The sequence below is a fragment of the Chenopodium album genome, chromosome 11 (genome assembly GCF_948465745.1).
Source record: "Chenopodium album chromosome 11, dcCheAlbu1.1, whole genome shotgun sequence".
Classification (NCBI taxonomy): Eukaryota; Viridiplantae; Streptophyta; class Magnoliopsida; order Caryophyllales; family Amaranthaceae; genus Chenopodium; species Chenopodium album.
The window spans coordinates 45,459,768-45,472,631 of record NC_137844.1 but is presented as its reverse complement, the minus strand read 5'-3'; the positions used below and the strand labels follow the sequence as shown (position 1 = coordinate 45,472,631).

The 12,864-nt window shown below is 33.9% G+C and overlaps 1 protein-coding gene across 2 annotated transcripts; it reads left to right on the top strand.

Moving 5' to 3' along the window:
- Positions 1-3,883: 3,883 nt before the first annotated feature.
- Positions 3,884-11,780, top strand: LOC145568953 (protein root UVB sensitive 3-like). 2 transcript variants are annotated; one of them, XM_081628332.1, is made up of 15 exons: positions 3,884-4,065; positions 4,150-4,207; positions 4,469-4,528; positions 5,200-5,238; positions 5,342-5,404; positions 5,511-5,567; positions 6,404-6,467; positions 7,948-8,031; positions 8,752-8,834; positions 8,919-9,048; positions 9,509-9,601; positions 9,797-9,935; positions 10,737-10,777; positions 10,904-11,091; positions 11,329-11,780. In XM_081628332.1, exons 1-15 carry the CDS (start codon positions 3,947-3,949, stop codon positions 11,419-11,421), a joined length of 1,311 nt encoding a protein of 436 aa, XP_081484458.1. In that variant the 5' UTR covers positions 3,884-3,946; the 3' UTR covers positions 11,422-11,780. The 2 variants fall into 2 exon arrangements, with proteins under 2 accessions (XP_081484458.1, XP_081484457.1); XM_081628331.1 differs by having other exon boundaries at positions 3,899-4,065; positions 11,323-11,780.
- The last annotated feature ends 1,084 nt before the right edge of the window (positions 11,781-12,864 follow it).

Genomic DNA, 12,864 nt, shown 5'->3' with positions numbered 1-12,864 from the left:
TAAATCTTTTCCAAAAACTTATCTTCTTTAAATCTTTCCTAATTCAAGCTTGCCAAACTTTTGTCACGTTTCTAATAAATCTCATGTATAAACCTACCAAGCATATTTACAGCAAATCTAAAGAATAAAAACTTAACAAAACTAAATTGCTTCGTCAATTATTGTATTCCAAGATACTTGGGCTTCACGCAGTCCAAGACTAAGTTCCTGATGTCACCTGACTTCCAGTTCTCAACTGGAACTTTGCAGACCAAGTTCTTGTGAATCTTGCTGTTTTCAACGCAGACCAAGTTAAGCTTCTCAACTTGCTGTCTTCAAGTTCTTGTTAGGGAATTCAGTTAGTTCCTGGTTAGAACTCTTCTTCTATCTTCTTTAACTTTCCTTGAAATCTCTTCGAGTCTTTATAGTTAGGCTACTCTTTCACTTCCAAAGTCTACTTCACCTGTTCTAGTTACAACACTTAGAAAATTCTTATTAATTGAAGTTTGCTAGTTTATATTCATCATCATCAAAACTCTTAAGCTTCAACATAGGGGCCGACAGTCGTGGTAGGGATCAGCTGCGAGTAGCGGTGGTTGGGCTACACTGGTGGAGTTTTTTTTTATAAAAATTTTTTGATTTATTTTACTTCTTAATTAATTATTTTAATTTAATTTTTAATTTTTTAAATTTTTTTTATCCAATCATGTCCTGACACATGTCAGGTGACTTGTTATAACAAGTTTTATAACCGGTTGGGACCCCATTAGAAGCAAATTCATATTTAACTTCGGATTATTATTTTTAAAAAATAATCCAAAGTTGGGATTATTTTGAGCGAATTGGGCAAAGTTGGGATTATTCTTGTCAATTTTTCCAAAAAAAAAAAGTACGAAGTAATAAATTTAGATTAATTAAATTATATAAATGTTAATAATTTTAAATGTGATAAGTCCATGGCATAAGTGAATTTCATCATTACCAAATGTTTAACCTCAAAAAAAAAAAAAAAAAAAAAACCCTCAAAAAAAAAAACCTCAAAAAAAAAGGAAATATATTCTCCTCACTATTTATGAAGATTAATAAAGTCGCATAAATATAATATTTAATAGAGTAATCATACACGGCATGGTTAAAGTATAAACCTAAGGGAATGTGATTAATAATTATCTACGAAAATCGTTTAAGAAACAAGTGATGAAGTCTGTCCATAATTAAGTCAAAAAGACAAAGCTTAAAGCTTGATAAAGTAGATAAAGAAGAAATTACTTTGATGAAGTTTTTGCAATCGGCTAAAATCTGCCACTTTTCACCGATTACTATGCCAATTAAGTAATTTTTGTAAGATCTTGCAAGCATCTAATTAGTGACCCAATTTTGTGTCGGGGGCTACCTACTTTCAACTACGGCTTAGGGCCTATTTTCTTCAATTTATTTTCAGTTCAATTATGTTCAGTTCAACTCCAATCAATTCACTTTAATTCAATTTAATTTAGTTCTTAATTTCTTTCTCTCATAAAATATTCAGTTCAGTTTAGTAAATTAGAATAGACCTTTAGTCAATGGTAAAAATTATTGTATAAGGGATTAGTTTTGAACTGTTTTAGATAAACTAGTTTTTTGTTGGGCGATACGTTAAGTTATTAATTAAATGCGTTAAGTCAGAATGTTAAACTGCAACACATATTATTGAAATAAATCATATACTGAAATTGATTTCATGGAAAATTTGTTAAATACAGTCGTTTAAAATAATAGATTTGTCAATTACAAGTTTGCAACCTTATAAAATAAAAATTGCACACATTGTAACCTAAAAAATAGGAAATTTTCACTTTTGCTACCACTCAAACACCTCTGTTTCACTTTTGCTACCCATCTAAAGTTTTATTTTATTTTGCTACCACCTAAAATCACATAATTTAAATTTCACTACCACTTAACACTTTTAGTTATTATTTCCGTTAGTGAGATCCAGACACCCTCACTGCCACCTTCCGGCAACCCCTCCCTCCTCAGCCACCCTAATTGCCTGCCCATCAACCACCAAAAAATAAAAAAAGATTAAAAATTTTTTTTTTATAAAAAAACCTAGCCACCCTCAACACTGCTAGCCCCCTTGCCGTCAGCAACCCTCACCCCTACCCATGTCGGCGGTCGGCGGCCAAAGCTTCGGCCAGCGTTGGAGACCCCACCTACTTGCTTTTCCCCATAAACCAACACTTGTAACTTTAGACCACTAGGCCGAAACCACCGAAAACGAGTTTTAGGGTTTTGCTTATGGTGGTTTTGGGGTGGTAGTTTAGGGTTAGGGGTGGCCGAAAAGGGTAGGGGAAGGGGAGGTCGATTTCGGTGGGGGGGAATGGGGAGGGGGGCCGGTTCCGGTGGGGCAAATAGGGAGGGTGTGGTTTCCGGTTCGCTAATGGTTGTTTTAGGGTTTAGCTTATGGTGGTTTTAGGGCAGCAAGAAGGGGAAAAGGGAGGGGGATGGTTGCATCAGTGGGGGAAAGGGAGTGTGGTGAGTTCGCCGGCCGCTGGCAGGAGGGAGGTGTGAGCGTGGCTGACGGGAGGGGGCTGGGCAATTTAGGATACCTGGTTTTTTTTTTTTTTTAATTTTTTTGAATAAACTTAACGGAAACCTAATGGATTCCGTTAAGTGGTAGTGAAATTTAACTTTTGTGATTTTAGGTGGTAGCAAAATAAAATAAAGTTTTAAATGGGTAGCAAAAATGAAGTAGGGGTATTTGAGTGGTAGCAAAAGTGAAATTTTCCTAAAAAATATTACATCCCCTTCATTTTTCCGGCCAAAATTGCTTAAAATAATGCCATGCATTTTCTTTTTCCCATCCCTTCTACTTTTACTCCCTTCATTTTTCCGGCCAAAATTGCTTAAAATAATGCCATGCATTTTCTTTTTCCCATCCCTTCTACTTTCACTCTAATGTATTGTTGACTATACCCTACTCACTTTCTATTCACAAACCACAAATGGTGAACAAACTACCCTTTTACAACCTTCAATCCATTTTCTCACTACTTTGATGGAATTTCATCATTTGACCCATTTTCTCAAGCTTTGTTTAGATGGGAATGGAATTTCGGCGAAAGTAATAGGTTAAATCTTTCTAACATTCACGAATTCAACATTTTTAGAAATAAATTACGCGGGAAAACCCAAGTCTCTTCCCTCTTTCCCAATTTTGTGTTTTATAGCAACAAAACTCTTTGCAATTTTAATTATCCAATTGCAAGGATTTTCCCACAACCCATGTTATTAAAGCATTTTAAGGAATTAAAGTTTACCAATTGAGGTAATTAGGGTTTATAAAGTTTGAAAATAGGGTATTGAATGTGTTATGAATATGAGAAATTAGGATTTTCACTTTAAATTGATTTGTTTTAAGAATATGAGAATTATGGTTTTGAGAAACTAGGGTGTTTAGGTCTTATGGGTATAAGTATAATTAATGTGTTTCTACTATAACATAAATGGAAATTAGGCTCACAAACGAAATTATTAAACTGAATCTACTTGTGAGTTGTGTTACTCAAATTTTAGGTAATTTTTTCAAAAGTGTATATTTAACATACTAATATAATTTTTGATAAAAAATTCCAATAATAGCTTCATAAGCAATCAAAAGATAAAATACGGAGAGAATCTCTAATCTACCAAATTATCCATCACTTTTAACCTTTTTTTTTTTTTTTTTTTTTTTTTGGGTTTTGAGAATACATGGTCAAGTACTCAAGTGTCACAAACTCACAAGTCACAACAATCAAAATCCAAATGATTTGCTCAAGCTCAAGCCAAGCACAAGCCCAAATCCACACCCACCAACCCAAAGTTGGACCATTCCCAGGTTTAGGTTGACTTTTACACTCTTAGAAATTGACAAAACTGACACTCAAATTGCACAACCGATCTCAAAGTCTAACAAATTGGATGAATTAGCAGAAATTGAAAAATGGCAGGAGAAAACTCAAATTCTGAGCAAATAGTGGTGGAAGAATGGGCAGGTTCTTCTCCAACTAAACTATCAATTACTGCCACTATTTCTTCCACCCCAACTATCTCAATCCAAAGGTATATTCTCTTTCTTTATCCTCAAATTCTCCATTTTTTCTGAAAATCCCACTTTTTATTCATTTTATTCTCTTGTTTTTATAGATTTGACAGCCGCTTTAAGTTAGTGAGAAGACAAATTCTCAGTGCCTTTGTACCTGAGGTAATTTTCTCTTTCTTTATCCCCTGATTTTGATTTTCTATGTATCCGGGATTAATTGTCACGTTATAAATGTTCGGTAAAAGTTGTCGCCTTTTCTATTGATGGGTTAGCAATGAATAACTAACATATGACTATACGACTATCCGAGTAATGTTTTGTAAATATTACGACGGATTGGGACAATGTGACAATTTTGTAGGATATAATAAGTTTATTTTGAAGGATAATTTTGATGGGTGTTTGTTTTTCGTTTCTTTACAGGGGTTTCCTAGTAGTGTGACTCCAGATTATGTACCTTTTCAAATATGGGATTCATTACAGGTAAGAGTTATCTTCTTGCTTTTTTAGACTTATTACTAATTGATTGACCAAGAGTTGTCCTCTATTTTATTGACCTTTACTTTATGTTGGAGTTTTTAAGAATTGTTCAAGAATTATGCACCTGAATATAGGTATGATTATTGACATGGGTACGTTTCCAAGTGTTGAACATTTTTCCGTAATTAGGAAATTTGGTCTTGATTGAAGTGTCCAAGAATTCATACCCAGTAGAGGATGACTGATTATCTCATATGGGCAATGAAAGAGTTCATGTTAGATTAGAATGATCAATTTACAAGTGAATTTTCCATTTTGGCACGTGCCCAATTTGACATAATTCCTTGTTTTTCAACTCAATGCCATTGCAACACATGAGGAACTAAATTTGAGGACAATTATCACATTTATTTTTGTTTATGAGCTATGAGTCTAACTTGGATTTACTGTGTAATTCTGCTGATGGCTCATTATTTATGAGAATTTTTAACATAATACACTATTTTGTGATTTGGTTTGCTATTTGGCTTTACTTGCTACATAGTATGCCTGAACTTTTGTCGATGTAATGGGTGATGAATGAAATAGTTAATACTTGTAGCAAACTTTTGTTCTTTAATATGCAGTACTTGTAGTATTTGTGTAACACATTCTTATGCTGTTTTGGTTCATAGGGCCTGTCGACTTATATACGGATGATGCTTTCAACTCAAGTAAGATATGTGAAAATGATTGTTCAATGATTGATTTTTTCTTCTACCATCTTTGATCTAGGTATCCGTTTTATGGTGTTTGATTGTTTAAACACATTGGCAGGCTCTTTTGAGTGCTATTGGAGTTGGTGAGAAATCTGCCACAGTTATCGGGGCTACTTTTCAGGTTAGATCTTCTCATTGAATACGATTAAGCTCGGTCCTTGTTAAACATGTTAGGTAAGATTAGTTACCGAGCATACTAACTTTTCTTCCTTTTGTAAGTGTTGCAGTGGTTCTTGAGGGATTTAACAGGAATGCTTGGGGGCATCTTGTTCACATTTTATCAGGTAATTTTAGGCTAGCTTTCCATTACAAATTTTGTTTTTTTAGAAACACGAGCATACCAATATTTTATTACCAATCTGTCAATTATTATTGCTTTCAAAATCGACGGTTCTCAAGGGGGAAACAATCTAGTATGATGTGAAATAAGAGATTTACCATGTACGGAGTATTAGTTAATGGCTTTGAAGTATTGCATGTAAGAGAAGACCAGATTCAGTAGATAATAACCTTGTGGAAATAATGAAACTGTTTTGCAGAACAAGAGAACATACCAAAAAAGAGATCAAGAATTAATTATTGACTGGTCTTTCTGCCTTAAATGTGCTGAGATATTCTCTGCAAAACTCCTTTCATGCTTAACATTTACAATATTATTTTATGGCACAAATTATGCAGCTCTCAAACTACATTCATAGCCTGCTAGGAACTGACTGGCCTTCAGCACTAACAATGGCAGAAATTAAGAAGAAAATTGATGATTGTATTGATAAGATGAGGATTACAGTAAATCAATTGATAATTCCACTTTCGAGAGGTGGATTCTCTCCTCTCCTAATATGAGCTTTCAAGCGGCTCACTCTCTCCCAATAACAAACCACTCAATATTCAACATATCCTCTTTCCTCCTAATGAGACCTATTTATAGAAAATTCCTCCTAACAAACCTCTAGCTTATTCCCCAAGTTACTACTAATAGACTATGACTAACATGCCCTTCCCCCAAACATTGATTCCTTGCATAACCATCCTTTGACTAATTTGAAAACTAAGAAAATAGTTGGGAATAGAAGTGGCTGTTGATTAGTCAATAATAGTTGTATCATTTGTCTCTTGCTAGGGATCAAATTTAGATAGCAATGCAAAAATGTGGCGTTTGGTTGCAGATTTGTTGAATGACCTTGGTATTTTTCTAACTCTCTTTTTAATTTGGTGTTATTTAAGCTTATTTAACTCTCTTTGATGCCCTAATTAGAATCCACTGAAGGTATGTGCATTAAAAATGAAGTAACTTCAATGTGTAATCGAGAGTTTTTTATAAAAAAATATCAAATACGTGCAGTGATTCCAAATTTCAGGTCATCGCGTATTTGCAAATGTCAAGATACTTATAAAGTTATAAATAGGTTCCCGTGCATTAGAAAGTGAAACTAGCTACATCAGAAAAGTCATTTCAGTCCTCCGGTGCCATATTGAAAAATTTTCTAGGTTATAATTGCTTACAAATGTGCTTATCCTCAAAATTTCCATCTATGATTTATTTTATTTTATATATTTGTTTTTGTAGTATTGCTTTTAGAAATATTTTTTCTGTTTTCACCCTTTTGCTCCTAGCTTCTTCATTAGTGCTTGCATTGCTCTAACGTTAGGCCAAAAGGTTCAGTATATATGAAAGAGTGGTCTCCTAATTTGCGGTTGTGAAAAAAATGAAATGATTCAGTATCTAAAATTGTATTATAATCTTTGATTGGTCGCTTTTGCAAATTTTTGTTAAGCTTATGTCTTCACAAACCATGTCACTTGTATACTCCCTTAGTCCCTCTTTCCCAATATTGTCTGAACACTAGTCAATCCACCATTATAAGCCAAGAGTATTAGTAATTGCCTTATCTATTTATTTTTTCATGAAAACATGGATGTGATTGGACTATTGGAGATATATGGTAGGGTATTCGTAGTGTATTTTGTTATAATGGAAAAGTAGATGTAACAGGAGATAGTGAATCCCATAAAAAAGGTAGCATATAATAGATGATTTGTATGGTCAAACCAAAAAAAAAAAGTGTATCCAAAATGTATACATTTCCGAAAACTTGATATCTGAAAATCAAATCAATTTTGTTCTTGTACAACTTTATCTTAGGAACCTTTTGGTTTTCTAATTACGCTAAGTTGCTATCCATAAGACATTTATGGATTTGCGCAAGTGTTTATATATTGCAACTGCATATGAGCTTTATGATGTAATTTCATCTCTTTAAAATATGGGCTAGAAGCTTACCGTTATCTAGTGCACAACAATGTTGTCACTGGAAATACAGAGTATAATACTTTGTATAAATCATGTGGCTGTACATATTATTTTGAAGTAAGGTTTTGTTACACTTAATCTGAAGCATGTGGAGCTCAATTTTGATGTGTTTGTGCTTGTTCAAAAAGGTTTAGTAAAGCTTTCCTTTTACATTTAATCTTCATTTAAAGTGCAGGCCTTATCTTTTGTTATCACAAATTTATCTTCAATACTGAAAACTGATCTAATGCATCAAAATGAAAGGGATTTGATGTCAAATTGAGGGGCTCTATAATCAACAGATCTGACATGTTACTGTTTGTACTTCTAGCCATAGATGGTTTGTCTCATCAGTTATGTCTTTGTTGTTCCAGGAATGCTAATGGATCTTATTTCTCCCTTTTTTCCATCGGCATTTGTGTTCATTCTTTGCTTGGGAAGTCTGTCACGATCATTCAGTAAGTTCTAATCTTTCTTAATTTTTGCTCCTTCTTCTCATGCAAGCTATTGGACCAAGAAAAATGATGTTTCTTCCGTTTTCAAATGATGTGCCCATTCACCATGTGAGGTCTTGTTAAAATAGTCTTGATATGCAGTTTCCAAAATGTAACTTTTTGAATAGTATGGTATTAGTACCTCTAATAGTATCTGATTGACTAATTGTATAAACTTGATCTCTCATTTCTTATGCCTCTACCATAATGTCCACCCTTGGCCTGCTGAGGTATCGCTTGTCAAATACTTTCCCGTTCTATTTTACTAGCAATAGTTTGACTTTCACGTTTGCTAATACATAATTTCACCATCAGCACCTTTAATTATGATTACAAATTATATAAAGTTGCTAATCTGCTATTATGAAAATTTACGTTTAGACGAATCTAACAAGATCCCAACTTGACTATATTTTGCCTTACATATCAATCACCTAAGACGGTCAAACAGAAGTATGTGAATAGTGGCAAATGTCGAATTGTTGCTGGTAAAGTGGAATGGAGGAAGTGCTTTTATTTCGTGGATCCATTCTCAATGTAATCTTTTTGTAACTTTGGAAAAGTTTTTTATAAGCACGTTAAACTGCATTGTTCCGATCCTTTTATTATGAAAAAAAAAAAAAAAAAAATCTTTGTACTATTCATTTCTAATTAACATATATCTCTCCAAATTTGCACAACAAGCTGGTGTTGCTAGTGGAGCTACTAGAGCTGCTTTGACTCAACATTTTGCACTCCAGAATAATGCAGCGGATATATCCGCAAAGGTACAGACACAACATTTCCATCCTAAAATCCTAATTTTTCATTGTGTTACAATTGTCAACTGAGTATCTGATGTTTTATATTAGGAAGGAAGTCAAGAGACAGTGGCAACAATGGCTGGAATGGTTTTGGGAATGTGTCTGGCTCATGTTACTAGGGGACACTCTCTGGCAATTTGGTTCTCATTCTTGTCTTTAACTATGTTTCATATGTACGGTGAGTTCCTACATCCTAATTGCTATGTTGCTTGGATCTGAACCCCATATTTACTTGTTTTTACCCATTATCTTTATCTTTTGATGCTGAGTGTCTCGGTCAGATAAACCTACAAGGGTTAGTAGCTGGCACAGGAATGTTTAGTTTGAATTTTTGAAATAGGGATTGTGTTCAAATAATGATGCAGTTTGTGCACCAATCTGATTTATCAGACCTTTAGCTTTGCTGAATTATTCTTTTGCTCTATTATGTATTGCCTGCATATCAGCTACTAATCAACTATACCTTTTGGCACCCCTTGTCCCTTACCCATAATGAGGCATTTAGGCTTAATTTACCTATACAGCGGTGAAAATATCCTTTCTTGTTGAACCGAAAGTACTTCGATTTGACTGCTGATATTCTAATCTGATCTATGAAAATACGCTCCTGAATACCTTTAATTATTTTTACAATGTAGCAAACTATAAGGCTGTCCGTTGTCTGTCATTGAAAGCATTAAATGGAGAAAGGACTTCTCTTCTTCTGCAGCATTTCATGAAGACTGGCCAAGGTAAATCTGCATGTCTTTCTGTCTATTGCCTCAATGGCCTTTTGGTCATATGTAGAGTAAAAACTTGTAGCACCTTATCTTCTCATTAACTTTAAGTTACTTGGCAGCGGCTAAAGGTATTGCCATGGGTTTAGTATGGGTCTTTATGCTGATGTACATGTACAATTTCCTTATTTAGTGTGTACTTCTTGTCAGTGCTTTCTGCTGAAAAGGTTTCGACGGAAGAGCAAGTTTTACCCTTGTGGTTGAATCCATGGAGTTCGAAAAAGTTCAAATGTTTGCACAGTCACATTAACTTAGGTGTGAAGGTTTCTTCTCTCAATCATGCAGAAATGTAAGAATATTTTCATTCAGTTTAAAAGTTCAAATGTTCAGTCACAGAGATTAAGCGTGATGGTCTCTTCTCTTAATCATGCAGGAATGTAATCATATATTCATTCAAATTAAAAACTTAGCTATGAACATTGAAATTTTATTCATTTTTTTTTAATTAAAAAAAAAAAAAATATTCTTTTACTTCCACCATTCCGAAAGTATGCCTTGATTTCTACTTTGACTATCTCTAAGTCATTAAGCTGCTAGTACACAGCTAAAGTTCCTATCATTCTTTTCCTACCATAGACAGCCAGTCGGCCCAGTCTACTAAAAAATTGGCATTACTTGGTGATGGAGTATCTATTTTTTTTGTTTAGTTAGAGCAAGTTTGTTTTGAGCGGTACCTAAGGTGGGTTCATTTTCAACTAGTACCCATTCTCGTGGAAACTACCCATGAAGAAAAGGTTCTCTGATTATATCTTGTGTATGAAATGCTGCACATCAAGATTACAGAGTAAACCATCACACTGAGATGAATACTGCTCCATTTAAAAGATTGCCACTTAAAAGTAAAATGGGGGGAAATATGATATAGCATCATACGCTATTTCACCATCGTGTTGGACTTTCTTGGTCTTGCTACAATAATGTTATTCATGATCTTAAGATCATCTGAGTGTTTAGCTCATTATAGTTTCAAGTCAATTCTATGGTCCATCTTCAATTGCTATCTTTATATATACGAAGTATCTTGCAATCCCGCTGCATGCATTTATTGATTATAGGATTTTTTTTTTTAAAAAATATCATTTGACCACAGGATGGACCTTTTTCGTTCTGCAGGATCAAATTATAAGAAAGGTTAGCTATGTATGGAGTATTTCAATATAATTTCTGATATGAACAATTCTGTTGCTGTTGCAGACTCCTGTAGGGCTGTAACTAACACCACATTTCCATCCCTCTTTTCTTTTTTAACCTTTCTAGCCAAGTATTTACTGCTGGAGAACACTGGGATAATCAGTATCGTTTTGCATAAAGACTCAACACCGGTGGATATCTTGCAGTCCTACATACATGCACTTGTAATGGCCAATCTTTCGGATAAAAGCACATCCGGGCATGTTGAAAGTTTTTCATGGATGGACAAATACTATGAGGATTTCATCAAGAAGGTATTATTTTATCCAATTTATTGTCTGTAACCTGGATTCCTTGAATCACGTTTAGGGAATCAAATAATAGAGGCAGATAAATTCTTTACATTTTTCAGTCTATTCAAATGGTGCCTAACATCCTCTTGTAACCCTGTCACGCCAAAATATTAGTGATTAATCTTTCTTTTTGCAATTGCCGTTTTGTGCTTGTTTATCTGACTAATGTAGCCTGCTGATAATATATGGAAGCTTCAGTCATCAGGATGGAAGACAGAAAGATTATTATTGCATTCTGTTGTTTGGAGGGCAAATTGGTTTATTGCACAGTCAGATGAGAAGATCGACTAGCAACCTGTACACCTCTAGGCGGTTTTCAGAGATCACTATCACCATCACAAAGCAATAGGCAGTGTCACGTCTGTCAACCTTTCTCTATGACTCAACACTCTTGATGCTTTGGCGAAGCAAGGACTTGGTTCAAGCTTTCGCCTAGTATTTTTCAATGAAGCTATAAAGATCTCAAATGATTGCACTTTAATTCAGTTGAATCCTACACATGCCTGAATAGGCGACTAATGTGAGCTTTTTTGAGTAATCCCTACTTTTTTAAAAGTATGAGAGTGCTCTTATGAATAGTGTATGGATGATTATATCCCTAAAAAATGTTTGTTTACATGTTTGCTCCCATTTATAAGTTTAAAAAGCTATATTTTTTTCTTACATAATTATGTTTTACATATTTGCCCCCATTTATAAGTTTAAGAAGCTCTATATATTTTTTTTCTTATTAAAGTAGATAAAAATATTTCAAACATTTACATTTTTAGAACTTGATAATATTTGTCACTATCTCAAAATTAATTCTATTAAGTTTTTTTTTTTTTTTATTATTTTTTTTTTATTTTTATTTTTTTGACGAGAAGAAAAAGGATTTCATTAATGAAATATAGCCAAATAGCACTTATAAACAATTCCTAGGAAATCTAAAATTCCAATACAAGTACAAATCACCTGAGGACAAGTTACATCGTAGATTTGATCAACGATCGCCATAATAAAAAACTTCATCTGAAGCAATACAATATGTGAGTTAGCACTAATTCAGCTTGAGATCCACGGATGAGTAGTTGTTTGGGTGAAGAAACTCATAGGGCCTTCTAGATACTTTTGGAGACGATGAAACCCTAAATTTTCAATCTTTAGCACACGAATAAACAAAAAAAAAAAGCCTAATTGAATAAACTCCATCATAAAGATGGGATCCATTTATTGAAAGCAATTAAAAAGTTTTTTTGGGGCTTACCACCGGTAAAACCATCGGTGGAAACCCCTACAAAAATTTACAATTAAGATCAGAAGAAAAGAGAAGGAAGAGAAGAGAAAAAAAAAAGGAGAAGAGCGAACGAAAACCTTCAAAAAGCAGAAAAAATCTAGCAATGGAGGCTAGGAAAAGCCTCCCAAGGGAAAACCCTAGAGGGAACCAAGAAACCCTCCCAGGGAGAAAACCTAGAGGGAACCGTCAATTCTATTAAGGTTTCAAAGAATATTGTACAGTTATACAACATCTAACACATTTATCGTCTATATAAAAATAGTTACTCCCTCTGTTTCACTTTGTTAGTCCATATACTATTTTGGGCGTTTCATAATGATATACCCATATAGAATATATTCCTAATATTATTATAGGGTGAATAATTTTCATAAGCTGTGAATAATAATCTAATTGGGTGTTTAAAGAGTCAAATAATTCTAATTAGTTAATATATGCGTTAGTGGATTGCTGACATG

Excerpts from the sequence above, each read along its gene's own strand:
- LOC145568953 (XM_081628331.1), top strand. The coding sequence starts at position 3,947 with ATGGCAGGAGAAAACTCAAATTCTGAGCAAATAGTGGTGGAAGAATGG. Across the intron at positions 5,239-5,341 it reads GGATGATGCTTTCAACTCAA|GCTCTTTTGAGTGCTATTGG; the intron begins GTAAGATATGTG and ends ACACATTGGCAG. Across the intron at positions 9,936-10,736 it reads TCTCTCAATCATGCAGAAAT|GATGGACCTTTTTCGTTCTG; the intron begins GTAAGAATATTT and ends ATTTGACCACAG.